The 22,723-nt window shown below is 36.4% G+C and overlaps 1 protein-coding gene across 3 annotated transcripts in view; it reads left to right on the top strand.

Moving 5' to 3' along the window:
- The window catches only part of FNDC3A (fibronectin type III domain containing 3A), a 216,032-nt gene that overhangs the window by 106,310 nt on the left and 86,999 nt on the right, over positions 1 to 22,723 (top strand). Inside the window, exon 1 of one of the 3 annotated variants that reach the window (XM_011939509.1) lies at positions 17,994 to 18,107. The exons of the other annotated variants lie outside the window; for them this stretch is intronic. Within the exon in view, the coding sequence (XP_011794899.1) occupies positions 18,101 to 18,107 (7 nt within the window). The 5' untranslated portion in view covers positions 17,994 to 18,100. Of the gene's footprint in view, positions 1 to 17,993; positions 18,108 to 22,723 lie in introns of those variants that run through there. 3 annotated transcript variants of the gene reach the window in all.

Below are 22,723 nucleotides of genomic sequence, written 5' to 3'. Positions count from 1 at the left end.
TTTTTTTTTTTTTTTCCCTGTCTGGGAGCCATACATTAAAGATTAGGCCAGTCAACATGTACCATAGGCCAGGCTCAGTGGCTCATGCCTGTAATCACAACACTTTGGGAGGCCAAGGTAGGAGGATCATTTGAGGCCAGGAGTTCAAGGCAACATAGTGAGACCTCATCTCTACTACTGAAATTTTTTTTAAAATTAGACATGGTGGTTCATGCCTGTAGTCCCAGCTACTCGGGAGGTTGAGGCAGCAGGATTGCTTGAGCCCAGGAGTTCGAGGTTGCAGTGAGCTATGATTGTGCTATTGCACTCCAGCCTGGGCAACATAGCAAGACTGTCTCAAATCTGCTGTAACAGGGAAAATTGAAAATGACCATGCATGCTCAGGGAAAGACATAGGCTCTGGGAAGACCTTAAATGTACATCTCAGGCTGATCCATAGCAAAGAGAGAGTCTACAACAATAAAAAAAATCAGAACAATAACAAAAAACAGCCAACTCTGAGGAGAGGGAAGAAATTGATTTCCAGAGTTTCTACATGATTAGATTGAAATGTCCAGTTTTCAACAAAAAAAGATTATAAGGCATACAAAGAAACAGAAAAGTATTGCCCATTCAAAGGAAAAAAAAGAAATCTACAGAAATTGTTCCTGAAAAAAGACTCTGGTAGATCTACTAAATACCAGAAAAAAAAAAAAAAAAAAAACTTAAATACTTAAAAAAAAAAAAAAAAAACTCCTGGGGCTGTGAAAGAAAATGGAGACTTTAAAACAACTCTCTTAAAGATGCTCAGAGGACTAAAGTCCCTGACCATCTAGCTAAACCATTGGATATAGCCCATTAATCAGGATGTAATTGGACATGTGGCCATTTCTACTTCCATGCAGAGTACACAACCAGTTGCACTGCTCGAAGTTCTGCCCACTGGGAAGATTTCCCTTTACTATTGTCCTTCAAGAATGTCCTAGAAAGGGACTGTAGTGCTGCAGCTGTTCACTTTTGGGTGATGCCTGCGTATCATGCAGAACCATTTGTGAACCAGGCCCTAGTCTTCTCTTCCTCTGTCAGCTGACTATAGGGCACTCCCCATGAGGCCATAGGTGCAGGCTGGGGCAGAGAAGGCAGGGCAGCAGGAGTGGAGACCATGGGCATTTGAGCCACTTCCTCATGTAACTTGTGCCTCAAGACCTGCTGCAGCTCAATCACTTCCATTTGATGATGGAATGCTGCCGTGCCTGAACCACTTTATGGCTAGATGGGTCAGAAAGCACCCAGTTTATGACAGGCAGTTAGGTCGCATGGTGACTTGATGACCTATAATCAAATGTGCAGTTTCCACCAAGCCCAGTAACGGGCCAAGAGCTGTCTCTCAAAAGGAGAGTAGTTATCTGCAGAAGATGGCAGGGGCTTGCCCCAAAATCCTAGAGGCCTTTGCTGTGATTCACCTATGGGGGCCTGCCGACGGCTCCAAACGGCATCCCTATCTGCCACTGACACCTCAGGCACCATTGGATCTGCTGGGTCATATGCCCCAAGTTTCAGAGCAGCTTGCACAGCAGCCTAGACCTGTTGCAGAGCCTTCTCCTGTTCTGGAACCCACTTAAACTGGCAGCCTTTTGGGTCACTCGATAAATGGGCTGAAATAACACACCCAAATAAGGAATGTGTTGCCCCCAAAATCCAATTAGGCCCACTAGGCATTGTGCCTCTTTCTTGGTTGTAGGAGGGGCCAAATGCAGCAACATATCCTTCACCTTAGAAGGAATGTCTCAACAGTCTCTCTTTTTCCATTTTTCTGCCTTCTTCTAGCCATACTGGCCACTGATTAGATTGTGTCCATCCAGATTAAGGTTGGGTCTGCCTTTCCCAGCCCACTAACTCCTTTGGCAGTACCCACACAGACATACCCAGGATCAGTACTTTGTATCCTTCAATCCAATCAAGTTGACACTCAGTATTAACCATCACACCTCCTTCATACCTTTGTTCACATCGTTCCTTCTTACAAAAATCACACAGGAGCATGCACACATACGGGTGAGAGCTTTCTGAATCTTTCCAGCCCTTCAAAACCCAATACTAGTTACATCTATTTTGAGACTCTTTGTGACCACTCCAATGTTAAAAACAAACAAACAAACAAAAAACTCCTTCATTTCTTGTAATGTATATATTATCAGGCTTATATCTCTAATCTGGCATGTTATTTATTGGTCTATATTGTTATTTGTCTTTTTTTTCTGTCTTAGAGTCCATCTTTAATAATGTAATTAGGTGCTCATTGTCTGCCAAGATTGTGTTGTATGCATTGATTGCATTAATCAACTTTAAATCTTAGAGAGGAATATGAGATTCATAAAAAGCTTCATATCAAGGTAGTGGTGGATCTAGAACTCAAATGAAAGTTTTTGATTTCTAAAGAATAATTTTTACCTGCACCAAGATATCTTGGAATCAACTGAGGAGTTTAAACCTACAGATGTATAGGCCCACATCAGCCTTTCTCAACTGATTATGATACAAAACCATGATACAGTGGTAATATACTCTTTGTAGGCTACCTTCCCCTCCACTCTCCTCCCCGTAGCACTTACAACTGCCCCTTACATACAGAAATTCAGTAAATGTTTATTTACTTATTTTAGGCATGTAACAATAGAATTGTCTTTATTTCAGCACTTAGTCATTTCTAATTGCAAAGACATTGCCTTATAGATCCTCAAGTAATGAAAAAAGGGAGAGAAAGTGACTTTGTTATTTAATTAACATATATATTAGCTAATGGTTATTGAACAATCCCTGTACCAGTTAGTGTTGTAAACACTCTACATGTGATTAACCTATTTAATCCTCCCAGCAACCCTTTCAGCTAGCTATTATCTTCATTTTATATACAAAGAAATTGAGACACAGGTTAATAATTCGTCTGTAGTTACCAGTTACTGAATGACTCACTGAGACCTGAACTCAGGCAGCCTGGCTGCAGAATGCATACTTCTAACAGTTACCTTACAGTGACTTCTCAAACATAGAGTACCTAAGATGGTACTCTACTCATAGTTCAACAATGATTAGTTCCTCCAAACCATGTACTTGCTTCCTGAAATATTTAATATATTTCAAAATTGAATGCTGAAAGTAATGTCTTAACTTCTAAAGAGCTAAAACCAAATTATTTTACCAAATACTGTGCTCATAAATTTATCTTTGAACCTCAAGACTATCCCTGTCAAAAAGTGCCATTTAGCTTTACATGATTTATAGTGCATGATGCTGGGGCAAACAGAACCTCTTTTGCTTTTAATTGCAAGATGTAATTTTTCCTCAGAGCATTGAGAGAACATGTTTTATTTCCTTTACTAATCCTGTTTTGAGGGGTGATTTCACTGAAAGAATTTTAAGGAGTGAACGATAGCACTGAGTATGAGAGGTTGAGAAAGGCTCTTTCTTCATTTATACTTAAGAAATACCTTAATTTTTATTACCCTAAATGGCAGAGGTGGGGTGGGGTGACTAATACCATTTGATTCTACTTTTTTTGGAAGAAATCTTAATCAATTGGGTTTAAGATATTTTTGCTAAAGATGATATTATTAATAACAATAGGCATAAAAAGTGTGTGCTTTAAACCTTAACCTAAACACAGAATGTCCTTGTAAAATACCTTTTTGATTAACTGAAAACCAGAAGCCTTTTTCCAATTCATTTTACTGAAAATATTTACAGAATAACAAATTCAGCCATGGTAAGCAGAATATACTGAAAATAATTCAGTCTTTCCGTGCCTTAAATCATTGTAAGTATTAATAATACTGATTGTACTATATAGTTGTAGATTATGTAGAAGATAGAGTTGAATCTAGATTAGAATATGGCATGGGGGTTGCTTTTTAAACCCATTACTTTATGTAAATAATTTTTAACCTAATATGTGCAATCACTATTCCAAAACACTGGAGATGTAGTGATAAGCAACATAGACTGTATCCCTGACCCCCATGAAGTTTACAGTTTCCTAGGAAAGACAGAAGATTAAGGAATTCGATGAAGTGAGACAAGTGTTGTGATTGAAAAAGAAAAAGAAAAGGCACTATGGAAGCATATAGCAGGAGCATCCAAACCAATCCAGGGACTAGAAAATACTTCCAAGAGGACACTTACAGGGTGAGCCTCCTCTATTCTTTTTCTCTCAAAAATGGAAGATTAAAAAGTTTTATTATTTAGGTGTTTGGTTTAATCAGGACCATTTATTTGATATATATTATTAAGGATAGCAACAAAATTAACTCTTTTGTAATAAGAAAAAACATTACTTTTGCATTGAAAATACAGATCCATGGAAAATAATTTTGGCATATTTCCTCCAAGTATATGGTAGGATTATAGGAGGTTTTTCTTCTTTATACTTTACATATAGTATGATAATGTCAACATGAATTTCATAAACAATTATATAAGCGAAGTTTTAACCCCTTTTAAATGGTTTAGTCCAACTTTATTTAAAAATGTATAGTTGTTTTTTTAAATTAAGACCCTAAGCTCATTCAGGAAAGCGATATACCATAGTGTTTTTGGTGCAGATAAGTGAATTTTTAAACTAGTAAAAAACAAAAAATCAGACATATCAAGGTTATCAGTACATCAAATAGTCTATCCGTTTTCTGAAAATCAAGGGAGTGGAAGAAAAGAAATGTCTAAAGTTCATATCATAATATATAACTGGCTTAAAGAATTCTGACATTTGGGATAGATAAGAAACCCACTAGTCCAAATGCAGCAGTGTTTACAACTAATTGATCACATCCCGTTATGGATTTCTTTGTTTCCTTTCCACTCCCACTGCTTCACTTGACTAGCCTAAGAAAATAAAATAAAATATAAAAGAAACTCAAGGCAGAGAATCTTTATACCTTGAGGATTTATTTTCTTAACACTGTGAAAGAATATCTAGAAAGGTCACCTTCCTTATTAAAAATAAAAACCAGACTCTCCAAAGTTAGCTTCATTAGAAGGATATCCTGGTGAGAAGGACAACTGAATCACAAACACAGAGATTTACCTTAGTTTAGCCTTGTAGTAACTTCTACCACATTTTTTGATTCAGGGAAGTACTAATTAAGCATTCTAACCCAGGGGCAAACCTTTGTAATTTTTTTCCAGAAGCGTGACTGGGATGAGGCTAGGATGTCCAGAGAATACTTATATAACATTATAAAGAAACTACCGTGAATTTATATAATCTCATTTACATCCTTTTGTACCATCTGCAGAAAATGTTCTAGGAAACAGAAAAGATCTTTCCTGGTTCCTTTGTTTGTATGGCAACGTGTTGTATGTGATTTTTAGGCACTACCTAGATATATAGAGATAGAAAAATCATTCCTCTCCACCTTATCTAGGATTCATTCTGTAAGTTTTCCTCTGTTATGGCGACAAACTAGGCATAATTTCATTTTTCAGAAAGTTTCTTCCTGTATCTAAAGAGGTGTGACTTGTGCTCCTGACTGTGGTTATGGTCTTTGATTAAAGTGCATCCAAACATGTCACCATTAACCATAAGAATCACAAAATAACATAATGGTTGCAGGACAGAATTTCTTTACAGGTATGTTATTTTCTCTGTGGCTCCAGAGGTTAAAATTATGACTCTACCAGAGTTGAGTAGAGTTAGCATTGGACTCTCTGATCCCAAAACCCATGTGATACCATTGTTTGAAGATGTCGTTCACTTTTAAAGAATGAATTTTAATCAAATCCAGTTTCCATTCTTCATGGTTTAACAGAGTTCTGTCTTTTGACATTCCCTTCTGCTTTATCATGTAATCCTTAAATATTTTTGGAAAAGCCTTTTATCATTACAGTAAAATACCATCATATTTCAATATTTTAATATTATTTTTAGTCTTAATATGCTGAAGTATCTTGCTTATTTGTGTCCAGTCTTGTGTTCAGTCACTTGCTAGAATACAGAAAGCACAGTCACTGAATATATGCTCTTTTCCCTGGAGAGATAATTTGTTTTAAATCCCTTTTCATGTCCTGAGGAACAACTCATTCTTGACAGTTACTTGAAAGACGTAGGCCTTGCCTCACAGCCTAGTACAACAGACAGAAAAGTAACCCAACAGTTAAAACAAAGAAGGCAATGCTAAGTGCTATGATGGAATTTACGTGGGAGGCCAGAGTAGGAATACCTGAGCAAGCATAGGGAAGTCATTGAGTGCTTAGGAAAAGATGATGCTTGAAGAAGTAAAGTTAGCCAGAAGGAAAAAAAAAAATAGAAAAATATCTTCAAGACAGAAGGAATGGCATTTGCAAAGCCCAAGCACACAGAGATTAGAGGAAACGGAAAAACTGTGATTAGAGAGGTGGCTTGGAGAAGAGACTGCATGGGAGAGTGTCTGAAAATGAGACTAAAAATATATGCTACTTTGCAAATACCATTATATGCCATGCTAGAGATTTCACATTTTATTCTGAAAAAAACAGAACCATTGAAGGATTTTAAGCAGGGGATAATCAAAACTATAGAAATAAGAATGAGACCTGGAGGCTCAGTGTGGAGGGTAAGAAACTAGGATGATTTACAAATTTCACAGTCAAAAAGAACTATGAGAACAACTGTCTCAGCAGTGTTTTTATTTTCCAAATACTTCTTTTAGATGATTAGCAGTTAAAACAACAACAACAACAAGTTAGAATGAGGGAAAGCCTTTGCTTTTTTACGTTTTTTTTTTTTTTAACAGTTTTTCTTAAGAAGCAACACTGCTTGAGGAAACGCCACCAAAGCAAAAGCCTGAGGGTATGGGAAAAGGCCCTTGGCATGTTTTCATGTTAGTCTATATCAGAGTAATGATGACAGAATGAAAGGTTATTAGATGTGCCTCCAGCTTTGATCTCCATTTGGTTTTCCAGTTCCCCTGGGAAGTGCCAGTCTTACCACATAAACTAATAGGAAGGGTAATGCTTTAAGTGTACAGGCCTAGTTTCTTTTTGGAAGAACCTACAGTAGGATGTGAACATTGTGTGTCAAGCCTCCAGGGGTAAGTTCTCTTCCTTTTATAGAAGAAAAGATTTCCAGTTAGGTGTGGGTATGTTTAATTCAGGGATAATATATTTTGAAACCTTACACGTATGATTACTCATAAGCTATCCAGCTGTAACCGTTAAAAAATTGATATTTTGATGCCCAAAAAGACTCATAAAGCTTTACAATTATAGGCCCAAAGAAAAAGTGACTAGTGGGAAGAAGACCCTGAAATTGCAGTGAATTGTAAGACCATAGTGTAGTGCTCCAAATCCTAATCAAAATGATATTTTGTCAAGCACAGCATATTATATAAAATACTTCATAAATGGCAACATATCTGCAGATGATATTCTAAAAAGCCTAGATACAGAGACCTTTTTACAGATAATTCATATGGCAAGTAGAACCTTAAGACATGTTTCTGAGAGTCCAGACCTGAAAGCACAGAAGCTGTGAGGAAACTAAAATATAGATACTGTTGTATGGGCAATCTATAATTAAAATTAAAAAGTTTAGCTGTTATGTAAAAAGAGAACCTAGCACAACCCATGATGACATTAGCAGTACTGATTTAATGCCGTCTGCATGGTAGATGACTAGCCTGCTTTTTCACTTGAGCAGTGTTTTTCAATCTGTGGCCTTAATGTTTGATCCTGACAGGATTTGCGTCACTGATCCGTATCACTGCCTGTGTGATGTCAAAGTGTGGGTGTTCAGTTATTGAGACATAGTTAACCTAATGTGCTGCAGTAAATCCTAAGTACTCTTTCCTACTAAAATAACAAAAGAATGATTCATCATTGTTCATATTAGGCTGATACTAAAATTAGTAATGTTCACAACCTGCTGCATTCGTGCACATTAATATCACAGCCTCTGCAGCTTTCTAAACAAGTGCACTAAAAATAATTTCTTGTTTAGAAACAGGTGCTTGGTAAACACGTCTCCTTCAAGTTTTCTATTTATATGCAGTTCAATTTAGTGCTAAAGGTAGATTCTAACCATGAGTCATTCTTCAAATGTACTCTACTTAGTGTTTATCACTGATACATCTAATTGTGCTGCAAATCTAATCATAGAAATTTTCAGTTACTTGTACACAGATAAATGAAATTATCCACAATTCTGAATCATACTTAGGCCCCTAGTTTAAGCATTCTGCTTTATCCAAACTTTAAAAAGAATAATAAATTTCCAAGGAAAAGAAAGATCTCTAAACATCTAAGCATGAATAATGACCTTGATCTTTTCTGTTTCTTCTGTAACTTCCTTATTCTGTTCCCAAGTTTTGACTCACCAACTTGGTGAGTTCCTAGATCAAGGCCTACACTAATTGCCTGCCTTATATGAATAAATGTTGTCAGGTGTTTCATAGCCTTAATAAATAGGTATTTCTTAGTAGTAGGGGGACCTTATATCCCAATTTGTCTAAGACAGTTCTGGTTTTTGCCTCATCTTGATACCTAACTGGTTTAACATTTGTCTTGAATTTATCATTTTAAAACAATATTATTAGTAGTTCGTTAAAATAAGTTGTGATAGATTTGGTTGACCACCATTTTGAATTTCCATCTTCCGCCTTGATCTCTAGTAAGTAGCTCATCCATCTCTTTTTCACTTTAACTTGTGGTTAAATCTTAGACAACCAAAATAAATCATTCTCTCTTCCTGACCCTTGCCAGAGCAAATCTTAATTAACAGTCAATGAAAGTGTGCTTAGATTTAAAGGACCGGAGACTAACTCCTTTCAGTTTCCTGGTGGTAGTGGCAGAAGTATTTGATGCTGCTGTCTTTGCTGGCCACTTGGTGTCACCAAGGCACCTACTGGAAGGACCAGTGGGAAGCATATAGGTTAAATAAATAAATAATGAGGAAATTAAATATTTCTGCCACTGAATATATAAAAAATAGTTTGAATGATTTTATCACTTTTTGTATTGTATAAATCTGTAACTGTTATTTGGCAGTACTGTTTTTTATTTTGCAGTAAACCCTTTCAGCAATAATGAGCTCAAAAACAAGGTCTAAATTTGGTGAAACATGCAAAAGAAAAATAAAGACAATTCAGTGAGATTTGTAAAAGTACTTAAAGTTTTTATAGTACTTAATATTGTAAAAATATTTGAAGTATTTACACATCTCAATAAGAAACAAAAAATAGAACTGAGAATATCCTCCACTTAGCGATATGCTCCCAGCTTACCAGATAGCACCTTAGAAACAGTTTTTCTTAATATAAATATTGTAGTCTTAAAATATTACAAAAAAGAGTCAGTTGAAGGTATCAGCAGCTTTAAGTTTATAAACCATAAAATACAACATTGTAAGCAATTTTATTTAAAAAAATTAAGATGTCTATTTGAAAGAAAATGTTCAATTAAATACCAGTGATAAGGAATTAAAGACAGTTATAGCTAAGAAATTAAAATACATACGTACTAAGAATAATTGTTCTGTTTATATTACCTCAATATTCAGATACTCAATATGAAGAATACCTTTAAATGCGCTTTAATGTACTTGCCTATGTGTTTTTTAATAAAGCATTTTATTTTTCGATAGATTTTGTTAGAACTTTATCTCCCTCAATGTAATTAAAATATATCAGTCAATAGAGAAACATACCAAATTAGTATTTTTAATGATTTTTAGCCCCCTTTTTCACTTCAGAAGTGTTCCGGTTTGGGTGATGATAATATAATTATCCTACCTCTGCTGTGTTTCTTCCTTCTTCCCGTCACCAGAGCTCAGCCAGCCTGAATGATAAATCCCTGTCCCTATTACTACTAAGAGTTATTCCCAAACCCTTATCCATAGATGTAGGGAAATTTCATCAGTCTCAGAAATGGGAATAATAAAGATAATGTAGTGGTTTTTCATTAAGTTAAATTTATTCACTTAAGACTTTTTAAAAATTCTGAAGTTAAATCTTTTATAATATTTGAAGCTACAGTATCCTCTCTTTATGAACTGATGTGACAATATAGGATAGACTTCCTTCTGTCTGTTCTTAATTTCTTCTTAATTTTTAATGTCTTTACTTGGCCTAATGAAAAGCTGGTTAATGAGTCCCCAGAATTTGTTTTGAAATTTTGCTGGCACATAAATTCGAATGTTTGGGAAATACTAACTTTTAGAACACAGATAACTTCTGTATTGACCATTTTCTGGTTAATATCTAGCCTCCTAACATTATCCAGGCACCCTCACCCCTCAAATCAATCCAAAACATATTTGGCCTTAGACTGATCCTCACATTGCTTTCCTATTAGCATGTATAATGTAAAGTAAAAGTTTTGTTGAATCAACATCTTAGTATAAGTAAAGGGAAAAATTATGGAGAAAGAAACTGGCTACTATCTGGTGAGATATGCAGGTTGACTAAGGACTCTGAACGGAAAAAGAGGTAAAACCTGGGTGAGCAAATCAGAGAGAGTTAAAAGGAGAAGAAACAAGGTTTGATTTGTGCCAAGGACAAAATTATAGTTTCTAATTCTTCACTTCCCTTATCTCCCCTAAGACTATTGGCATATTTCATTGTCAGTCACTCCCCAGCAATAGACTCCCTCCCATGGAGCACCTGGTTGCAGATTTCATTGATCTTTCCTTGGTCCCTTGACTCTGTGGATATGTGTCAATTAAGCTCTAAGGTGCATGAGTTTAACATATATTATTTAGATGCTTATTCAGAACCTGCACCTTAATACTGCCACAAGAATCAGAGTCAGGGTCAGAGTCAGTCTTTTGAAGTATCAGATAAAAATAGATAGAAGAGTAGAAGTGTGCACCTCACATCCCATCCTTTTATATCTTAGTGACCTGAAACCACTCTTTGTTTAGGTGAATGAGTCTGCCTTTTAAATTTTTGGACATACAAATGACCCTGATTATGATAATCTAACAGAAGCCTTAATAAACAGCTGATCTGGTTTGCCAGGAAAAAAAAAAAAATCAAAATCAACTGTTCATACTTTTAATTTGCCTCATAACTAACAATCTCTTTCTGCAAATAAACTGATTCTTCTTTTGTAGCTGTTCATTTTGCAACTATTTTGGAGGACATGTTGCTAAAAGTTAGACATTTATGGATGCTTTACTGAATTTTATATATGGTAGAAGTCATCTTGGACTATATCTGCTTTAGTTTTTTTTTTTTTTTTTTTTGGAATCATGTTGTATGGCAGTGTGGGCCATACTTAAACTGCAGAAGGGAAGAACTAACTAAACTAACTTGACAGCGTGGTCTTGGTGTCTGATTTTAATCATGTTTCAGATTACACAGAGCAGAGAGCTTTTGTTGCTCATCCTCTAGTAAGAGCATAAGACTAGCCTCCCTCCTTTTTAAATTTTTATTTATTTATTTATTTAGAGACAGGGTTTCACTATTTTGCCCAGACTAGTCTCTAACTCTTGGGCTCAAGCATTCCTCCCACCTCAGCCTCCCCAAATGCTGGGATTACAGGCATGAAGCAAGCCTAGCTTTGTTTTTGTGATTTTTTTAAGCTTACTCTTTTTTCTTATTGTTTTTTCTATATTAATTTCCCCTTTTCTTCAATTTGTCATGGCTTGGGTTTTGGTTTGGTTTGGGTGCTACATATGTCTTAAATCACCTTAAATTGTCTTTTGGAATGGGTTTAGCTACTAATTCACTGATTGTTTTCCATATAATATCCCTTACTTACTAGAAACAGTTTAGGATCTTTCTTCACAGTAGTTTCAGTGAGATAAATATAGGTACATTTTGCTTCGTTATATGTAACTAGCAGATATTTAGGGCATAATCATGTTGGATTTTCCATCCAAATGTCAGTGCTTTTTGTGTGCTTTAGGTGATATTGACTCCTACCTTCAGTACCCTTCTAAGAAAACAAGACTTAACTTCATACCCTTACTATTCTCCCATTTGCCACAGAGTTCATATCCTCAGTGTTAGTGACGTGGTCACTACATTCAAGGACCTTTTGGTTATAGTGAGGAAAATACAGAATGCATGTATTTTTTGTTTCCTAAAGACCTCGTTAATTTGAGTATATGCATCAAACAATTGTTCTATAGGAATAAACACAGAGGATGCACTGAGAAGATTACAGTTTATAGGAATGCATTATGCAGTGACCAATGTATTTTTCATTTTCCCATTCTTGTTTAATTATATGACAATTTTAGCAAACTTAAAAATGTACCTGCTTATTTTTGTAATATTATCTCAAATATTTGCAGAGAGCTATCTTAATAGCATGGCATGTCATAGCAGTTGTTTGGATTTCTTCATAACATTTTAACATATTAACTACCATTCCTGAACTATTGATTTTCAGGTAGGCTTGTCAATGTAAGCACTAGCACTGTGCTTAGGTGACGTTGCTTAAGCACTTACTGTGAACCAAACACTGTTCTAAGTGCTGTACAAATATGAACTCACTCAATCTGCATAGTATCTCTATGAAATAGAATAATTATTTCCAATTTACATGTGAGAAAACTAAGATACAAAGAGGTTAAGTAACTTGCAAGATCTCACAGCTTTAAGCTGTCATTAGAATTAGACAGGCTAGCTCAGAGTCCATGTTCTTCATCACTACCTTATGCTGCCTTATGTTTAGGCTATAACAAATTATAATAAAATGAATGATAAAATAGCAAAATAGTAACAAAATTTCACTTGAAGACATTTTGATCCCAGTGGAAACAAATGTGGTTCACATAGTATTGACAAGGATAGACTAGTATTTTACCAGCTTGAGTGGCATCACCCAGTTCATGTGGAAGCGTAGTAGGCTACAGTAAAGAATTTGGACTTCATCTCATCACAATAAAGAATTGTCTCTGGGTTATAAGCAGAGGAGGATACAATGAAATTTGTTTTTTTTAGATCAATTTAGCATTAGTGTGAGAGATGTATCGATTGCTAGGGACTGGGGGCAAGGAGACCCATTAGGAGAATAGTGGAATAGTAGAAAGAGCCTAGTGCTGCTAAGGCAATAGCAGTGGAGTAGAAGAGAACATGGATTTGAGAGATATTTAGGAGATAAAACTGTCAGAACTCCCAAATAGATGACGTGGAAGTTGAGATGAGGGGGAAAATAGAGTCTAGGATTATTCTCACATTTCTGTCTTGAGATTAACTTATCATGGGTAACACAGAGGCGGAGTGACTATTGATGGAAAAAATAATTGGTTTTGAGTTTTATGTAAATTAAGTATTATAGATCTAGAGCTCAAGAAAAAAGTCTGGATGAGATACAGAATGATAATTTTTCATGAGAGTAGTAAGTAAGATCATCTTGAGAGATCATGTAGATTAAGAGAAGTGGACCAAGAGCAAAACTCCCAGGAAAACAAACACTTAAGGAAGAGCAGAAGACAAGAAGCCATTAAAGAAATTGAAAAAGTATGATCAGGAGGTAGAAAGGAAACTAGGAGAAACTAGTATTTCATATGTTAAGGGAGAATATTTAAGAGAGTTGTCAGCAAGATTAATTGGATTTGGTAAGTAAGAGTTTGATCTCAGTGACTTTTGCCAGTGCAGTCTCAGTAGAGTGGGCTGGACAAAAGCCTGATTATGGTGAGTTGAAATGTGATTTTTGGGGCCAGGCACCGTGGCTCATGCCTGTAATCCCAGTACTTTGGGAGGCTGAGGCGGATGGATCACGAGGTCAGAAGATCCAGACCATCATGGCTAACACGGTGAAACCCCATCTCTACTAAAAATACAAAAAATTAGCCAGGCATGGTGGTGGGCCCCGCCTATAGTCCCAGCTACTCGGGAGGCTGAGGCAGAAGAATGGCATGAACCGGTAGGCAGAGTTTGCAGTGAGCCGAGATCGCGCCACTGCACTCCAGCCCAGGCAACAGAGCGAGACTCCATCTCAAAAGAAAAAAGGTGTGATTTTGGAGACTTCCATTTCAAGTCATATGGTAGAATGGATGCTCTGCTCTGGGTACCATCCTCTTATTAAAAAAAGATCTTCTATAAGACAATCTTAATTGCGTTGTCGTGCCCACAAAAAGTAAGAGACATGTCCTAGGGGATAGGGAGCAAGAAACAATGTTGGGACAGTTAGTTATCCATTTGGATTAAAATGAAATCAGATCCTTTCCTCATACCTCACCCCAAAATTAATGCTTGAAGACTTAAAGACTTAAAGAGAGAGTATCTTCATGACTACAGAGTAGAGAAAGTTTTTTTGGGATACAAACACACAAAATGCTGACTATCAAATGATTAGTAAATTTGACTCAATTACAATTAAGAACTTCGGTACATCATAAAATATATGAAAAATAAATCATAAACTAGGAAGAAGATATTTGCAACCAGTGTAACCATAGAGAATTAGTATTCTGAATACACAAAAACTCTGCCCAATCTGTGTTTTAAAAAAGACTACCCAGTCCAGCCTGGGCGACAGAGTGACTCCGTCTCAAAAAAAAAAAAAAAAAAGACTACCCAGTAAAAGAATAGGTGGAAAACATGGACTGGGTAATACAAAATAAGATCAAAGTGAGAGCAAAAATTTAAAAATCTAAATACCAAGTAATGGAGAGGTTCAGTAGAACCTCTTACACATGCCTGGCTGGTAGGAATATAAATTAATATACTCGGGAAAAGTATGTGGCACTATCCTATAAAAATTAACATTCACAAAACCCTAAGACACAGCATTTCTTCTCTTAGGTACATACCTTAAAGAAACATTTGCACATGTGGGCTGAGAGACATATAGATAGCAGCAGTGTTCATGCTCCTATCTAAAGCATTAGATTGTCTTCGCTGTCTACTTTAATTCCTTTGTTGATGTCATCCAGTCTCATTGATTTAAAGCCTATCTACCAAAGACTCTGGAATTTGTATCTCTAGACTAGGTAGGTATTTCCTTGAACTCCAGAATAGTAAAATGGACTGCCTGCTAGTTGAAATCTGCATTTGGATGATTAATAGACATTTCTAATGTAACATGTCCAAATATGAACACCTAATCATCCCCAAATATGCTTCATCCACTTTTGTGCTGTTAAAATTAGTACTGCTATGAATGTTCTAAATTACATCGTTTGGTTGGTGTTATATGTAAGCATTTCCACTGCCCATATGCTTAAAAGTAGAATTACTAGATCATAGAGTATGCATATGTTCAACTTTAGCAAATATTGTCAGTTTTGCAAAATGGTTGTAGCATATTTTGCTACAAAAAAATACTGAATTTTTTTAATGTAACTTAGATCATGTTTTAAAATTCAGCAATGGCTCTTGCTTTACTCAAAGTAAAAGCATACAGTGACCTATGAGACCTAACAAGAGTGTAACTCATTTCCCTCTTAATCACTCTAAGCTCACTCCTTTTCTCCCCCTTCACGATGCTCTGGTGACAGTGGTGTCCTTGTTAAGTTTTAAACATGCCAATCATGTTCCCCCTTAGGGCCTTTACTCCCTCTGTGTAGAATGTTCTTACCTCAGATATCTACATGGCTCACTCCCACACTTTCAAGTCTTGGTTCAAATGTGACCTTCTCATTGAAACCTAAACTGATCTCTGTATTTTAAATTGCAATCTTCAATCTCCCCCCTCACCATCAGCCTATCTTAGTACTTAAAATCCTTTTTACCCTACACTATAATGATAATGACAGTGGTTTGTAACAAGTTGTACAGTGGAAAGAAAGTGAATTTTGGTATTAAAAGATATACTTTAATAACAACTTCAGTATTTATTAGCAAGGCAATTTACTGCTCTTCTCTGAGGTCTTAGCTTATTTCAGTGACAAGGTTAATCAACATCATAGCATTGTTGTGAGAATGAAATTAAATAAAGTACCAAGTATATTGGTTGATGATACTCAGTAAATAATAGTTATAGTATGTAAAAGTATAATCACCATGTTTTCAAAAATAACCACATAGTGCAGAGTATGTACTAGGCATCATTTGGAGTGTTTTTACTTGGGTTAACTCACTTAATCTTATCAAGTGAAGTGAGTATCATTTCCAGGTAAGAAAACTGAAGCAGAGTAACTTGCCAAGGGCACAAAGCGAGGAAAAGGCAGGATTATCTAATAATAAGGCTATACGTTTCAAAAACTGTTAATTACATTCAGAGGCCCTGTCTCACACAAAGGTGGGAAATAATTGGCAAAGGATAACCTAGAGAAATAGATCCCAGTAAATACATGTAAGACACCCCAGAGGAGATAAGACAGTAAGGGCCTATTCTTACAAGTGGGGAAGGGTAATCGTCAACTTCAAAATTCCTATGAAAAGGCAGGGTTGCCCTGAAAAATGAGACCAAAGGGCAAGGAGTCTCCTGGTATCAACAGAATGTACTCATAAACGTTAGACCCATCCCCTCTGTAAATCCAACCATGTCTCTAATCTTCAGCCCCTAAACAAAAAGCAAGCCTCTGCAGACCACCTTCTTATTTTTGCTCACATTTTCACACAGCTGTATTTCCATTTCTTGACTGATTATTTAACTTATCATCTCCTTTCAATAATTTCCATTATACTCACTAGAAAGTTTTTTTTTCCATTATAAATAAATTCCCTTATATCTTCAACCTTTTTACGGAACACTTGTTCCTGTGTTGCCTTGTAATGAAGCCTGGATGTCCTGGAACACTTTCCCCCGCATGCCCCAGGAGCAGAGACTTCCTATCCTCTCCTGAAGCAGTGCTGGTAGTCTGCAGATAGTCCAAGGCTGCTTCCCTTCACCACTGTTGTTCCTGTTTCATGCTAAAGTTCCTTATTCCTTGAGATCGCAGCATATGTGCATACAATCCTCTATCCCTTCTCAGTGCTTTAAGGCTGAGTCCTCATTTATTGACAACTTTGGTGTTGTGTTCAATTTTGTTCTCCATCCCAACTCTCGTCCATCAGCATGACTTTAATGTCCAAAATCTAGGCTTAAAGTTCCTTAAATAAAGTACCAAGTATATTGGTTGATGATACTCATTTATTTAATTTCATTCTCACAACAATGCTATGATGTTGATTAACCTTGTCACTGAAATAAGCTAAGACCTCAGAGAAGAGCAGTAAATTGCCTTGCTAATAAATACTGAAGTTGTTATTAAAGTATATCTTTTAGTGCCAAAATTCACTTTCTTTCCACTGTACAACTTGTTACAAACCACTGTCATTATCATTACCTATATATTTGTGTTAGCTGTTAATAAATTTCCTCTGAAGTTACATAGCACCATAAAGTAATGAAAGATCTCCTAAAAGTTCTTGTTCTTCTTTCCTGTTGTAACTGGACATCTTTGATCTCCTTTCTGGTCTCTACTTGTTCTTGGATAGAGAACTCTGAACCTGCACCTGAGGCTGCCTTTTCAGATTCATGGATATGAGTAAGAATGCCATCTACTGAGCACCTGCACTTTAATTTAAATCTTAAATTAAAAAAAAACAAACGATGAAAGTGGTAGTCTTTATTCTCTTAAGAGGCAAATAACAGCCTGAAACATGAATCTCACCTTTGAGACACATGTTTACCAAAACTATATTCTATACACAATTATTTGTGTATTGTGGATATTCCTTAAGGATTATCGAGAATTATGTTATACAATGACATTTCAGAATGAATCTTTTAAATTAATAAATATTATCTCAAATTTTATAAATGAAAATTAGCGGCAGGCTACATGAGTAAAAAATTAGAAGATAGCACCTGTAGTGTTATTGAAGGTAAAGTGAACACAAAGAGAATCATTTACATCAAATATATATTTCTGAAAAGTATATTTTGATAAGCTTTTGAATTGGTTCATAAGGAAGTCTGAAAGATGGTCATATTCAGGGCTGCAGCAATGGAAATCATTTAATCATTTTTTTTTCCTGTATCAGAAACGTTCCTGCAAGCGGGAACGTTTGCTTTTTTTTCCCCTTCCCCTTTCCCGGGTCACTGCAGGTCACGTGATGACTATCACGTGACTCGGTCAAAGGCTCTTTTCCTCTTACAGCCTTGCAAAAGAAAAAAAAAAAAAGACCGTTCTCCAATTAAAGCTGTTAACGTGTACTACGCTGTTTCCTTGCTGGATTTTCTTGTTCTCTGCTGCTACTGTAAAAACAAAATGAGTGGTAAGATTTGCTGTTTTCTAACATTCTGCTTTTATTTTAAGACAGAAAGCGTTGTATTAATCTGAAGTCATGCCGTGTGTTTTTAAAAATAGATGCTAAATTTAATCGCTATAAAAATATTTTAAATTGCCGTGTAATTACAAAAAGGTTAGACTGTGTGGAGTTATTTTGTAATTTTATATTCCACAGAGTATTCCATTCTAGGAGCTTTATTTTACTAGGTTTTTCTTCTAGAGCTGAAATCTGAAAATTGGCATCAGATTATTTGGAAGCCATTGTGAAAGCTGGCTTATAGAGAATGTGTAGCACAGCAGCAGCACGTTGCATTTTAAGAATTAAAATTCCTGGACAAATTTGTAATTTTATTTTAAAAAAAAAACCTCTTATATATGAATCTATATTAACAAGGAAAAATAAGGAAGAATTTAAGTTATACTAGATGAAATATCTTCTTTAAGTCAGTGATGGCACTTTTTAAGAAGCTGGGGTGGGGAGCTTCTCAGATTTCTTAAGACAGTTGGTTAGAATTGTTGACTCTTCTGCAGGTTTTTGAAATAGGAAATGTATGCTTAATAGCTCCATGATTGGGGTAAATCATGCTCAAATCACATAGATTATAAAGGAGCTGCTAGGTATATGCACAGTTGTTCAGGTATTGCTACTCTTGTGCCAAGTCTACATTTGACAATATGATCTGAGTTTCTTCCTTGGGACAAAATCTCCCTCACTGCATACAAATTTAAGTCAGTTTATAGTTAATCTTCTGTTACTTTCTAAATTAAGAAGTATTGTTGGAACTAAGGAGCTAATCAAACATTTACATCATTAAATATGCAAGGCTTTAAGGTTTTGCTACTATAGACACAGGAATAACAACAGACATGAGATGCTGTAAATGCTGTAGTTCTAAACATCGATACTTGTATTTATTATGTTTATACAATAGGGGTTTGCATTCAGTGTTGAATGTTACTTCACAAAAATATTTTAGGCATTAAATACGATACCGTTAAATTGTCTTTTTAAAACATAATCTGGCTGGGCATGGTGGTTCACACCTGTAATCCTAGCACTTTGGGAGCCCGAGGCAGGTGGATCACTTGAGATCAGGAGTTCAAGACCAGCCTGGCCAACATGAGGAAATCCCGTCTCTACTAAAAATATAAAAATTAGCCAAGCTGAGATCATGCCACTGCATCCAGCCTGGGCAACAGAGTGAGACTCCGTCTTGAATAAATAATAATAAAAAAAACCTATTAAATGACACATTTATATTTGGAATTTTGGCTGGGCACAGTAGCTCACGCCTGTAATCCCAGTATTTTGGGAGGCCGAGGTTGGCAGATCACTTCAGGCCAGGAGTTCAGGACCAGCCTGGCCTACATGGGGAAATGCCATCTCTACTAAAAATACAAAAATTAGCTGGGCTTGGTGGTGCCTACACCTGTACTCCTAGCTACTCAGGAGGCTGAGGCAGGAGAATCACTTGAACCCACGAGGAAGAGGTTGCGTTGAGCTGAGATAGTGCCACTGCACTGCAGCCTGGGCAACAGAGTGAAACTCAATCTAAAAAAAAAAAAAAAAAATCTAACCATGTACCATTTCTGCCTCAGGATAAAAACAAAATTACTTGCTAGAGTGAAAGGATTACTTCGTAAAGAAGTAAGTTAATCAGTCTTTTTCCTGGGCTACCTCTAGTAATATATTTACTGCTGGTTTATTTTAGGTTACATTTCTGTTTTCAGCATCACACTTAGATGTAATTAAAAAACAAAGTAGAATTTTGTATTACCAAATTATAAACTATTTTAACGGCTATCAAAGTATAAAATGGTTTGAATTGTAACTACATATACATGTTTCTGGTAAAAGGAGGGCAACTTGAAGCAATTATGTGATTTTACTATTTTGAATGTAATTAGCAATAACATTACTCTGATGGCAAAACAAAAACACCTGTTCTAATGACACGCTCTAAGGATTAAATATGACAGTATATAAAAGGACCCACAGTAAAAGTGCAAATGCTAATGGCCTTTATTAAGATTACAAATATGATTTTCAGTGAATTCTGTCAAGTTCTCGCTGAATTTCACATACTATAAATAATATCTAAGCCACCTGTAAGGATTCAGGAAGTTAGTTTACTGTAATTTTATTTAAATTAGCTAATGGAAGTAAACCAGCGTTAGTTTAAAACACTTCTCATTTCTCTTGAGTCTAGAAATATAGGAACTAAAAGGTGAGTTTTGTATGAAGCTTTTCTGCCTAGAGGTATAAAGCAGCTCACAGGTTTTATCCAGTAAATTAATAGGTAATGTTTGCTTAAACTTAAGAAAATTTTATTCTTTCTCTCATGTTTTTAAGGATGTGAAAACAACAAAGACCTTAATTTTCCTTAGAGGCTTTAGAGCATAGTTCTTAAGCCTCAAATTATATCAGTTGCCAATACTGCATGGTATTTTAGTGTTTACTAAAAATGTGGTAAGGATATGTCCTTAGAAATGAAACTACCTGGTTTTGAATCCCACTTCTACCAGTTGGGGAACTTAACCTCTCTGTGCCTCAGTGTCCACATCTAGAAAATGGGGATGATGATGATATTTGCCTGATAGAATGATTATGAGGAGAAAAAATATGTAAAAGGCCTGGCACATAGTTAGTATTAGCTATATATAATTAAGATAATATTCTGGACAACTTCATGTATTTGGTGGTGGGCTTGTTTTGGATGGGAAGACTATCTTGTTGAAAAGTTCTTTTCAGCCAGATATTATATGTGTAATTTAGTGTTCTACACAAACACTTCTTACTTTCTCTCAACCACTTCAGTCTTATCCCTACTTCTCTTCTCCTCCCCACCTCTTCTGTCTTTTCTCTCCCCTCCCGCTTTCTCCCATTTCTCCACATCGTTCCTCCTCCCTCTTACCATTTGTTTTCTCCTCTCCCTCCCTTCTTGTGTTCTCTTCACTCTCTCCTTAATTGCCTCTTGTCCCCTTTCTTATCCCTCCCTTTTCTTCTCTTAACTCTCGCTCTCCCCTTCTTCTCTCCCCTCTTGCCTTTCTCCTCTCCTTGCTTCCCCCTTTTTTCTCCATTTTCCCCACTTTCCTTACTCCTTTTTAGTATTTTCCCTCTTATACCCCCTTTCTTTTAGTATTCTCTTTTCTCTTCCCTAGCTCTCATCTCCCTAGCCCTAATTTTACCACCACTGTGTGGTTCTGTCCTCACCCCTTGCCTTCCCCAGAAAGGGCAGAATGGCTGTAATCCGGATTTGCTGGGACCTCCATGCCCTTTATTCTGGTTTTCTGAAGTATGTATAATATTAACAAAGTTATTTGTTTTCTACCCTACAATTAAGCTTTTCCTCCTTCATTTCTTTTATAGCTGAGAGCCATTATATAATGGTAGATTATAATTCTGCATATAAAAGAGATCCTTTTCGCTTTACATTCTTCATCAGACCTTTGTTCTTATTTCCTTAGAAATAAGTAATTTCTTTGAAAAGGTTTCATTTCAGGTTATTAAAAACTGGTGGGCATGAGGGGACACTGCAGTGTAGAGTTACAGGAAGAAAGGAACTGAAGGGGGGTAAGAGACTTTTTTAAAAGTTACATAAAGCAACTAAGATTTTAGTTCCTAGAAAGAACAAAACACACGTTCTCCAAATGCTTCTTTTGCTCCCAGAAACGTTAAAAGAGAAGATAAACTAGACATAATAGTTATAAAAGTTAATTGGAAAACCTAACACTGTAAAAGTGAAAGGAAGTGTAGAATGAGAGAAGCTGAATTTTCCTTGTTAGAACTTTTTAGTGTGAGAAACAAAAAAAATTTTTTTTTCCTTTGGGTAAATACACGTGTGGCATTTTTCTTTGTTCTTAAGCTGCCATAGACATGAGTCACGCATTACACAGTGTTTTAACCCTAGCAAAGCGAGTTCCAAATTTGTAACTATTCTTCCTCTTGCTTTTTTATTTTGTCCCTGTTATTTTTGAAAATTTTGCCTTTTGTATTTTTCATTGATTTTTATATGCAGAGTTTAGTTTGATTTTTCTCTAGGTCAGTGTTTCTAAACTTACACTATTATAAGAGTCACCTGGGATATTTGTAAAGTGACTATAATGATTCAAGACCCCATTGACTAAGAATCTGTAGGAGAGCCTGTTAATCTATTTTTAAAAGACCTCCCACCCGCCCCCGCCCCTTCAACTTTAAGAAACACAAATGTGGGGTGTTCGCTACGCTGGGCTACCGGATCGGTCGGAAATGGCAGAGGTGGAGGAGACACTGAAGCGACTGCAGAGCCAGAAGGGAGTGCAGGGAATCATCGTCGTGAACACAGAAGGAGGCTGGGAGCCCTTGGGACACTGTGGAGGCAGGAGCAGGCCCGCTGCTCAGGGCTGCCCCTATCAGTTGGGTGGCCTGAGGCAGCTCCTTTCCCTCTTCAGCCCTCAACTGCCTCGAGTCCTGTGATGGTCCAGGGAATCTCTTTTGGGCACTTCTTCCTCCAAGACCTGAAAGACTTCTGTCACTAAGAGAGAAACTGTCTTCTGGGACTGGACATTTTGACTCCAAGGAAACAACCCCGGGGTCCAGCGGCCCCGGCTCTGACCCCCAGG

Source organism: Colobus angolensis, unplaced genomic scaffold (genome assembly GCF_000951035.1).
Source record: "Colobus angolensis palliatus isolate OR3802 unplaced genomic scaffold, Cang.pa_1.0 Scaffold101, whole genome shotgun sequence".
Classification (NCBI taxonomy): Eukaryota; Metazoa; Chordata; class Mammalia; order Primates; family Cercopithecidae; genus Colobus; species Colobus angolensis.
The sequence above is the reverse complement of the archived record's forward strand: the minus strand, read 5'-3'. Positions and strand labels throughout refer to the sequence as shown.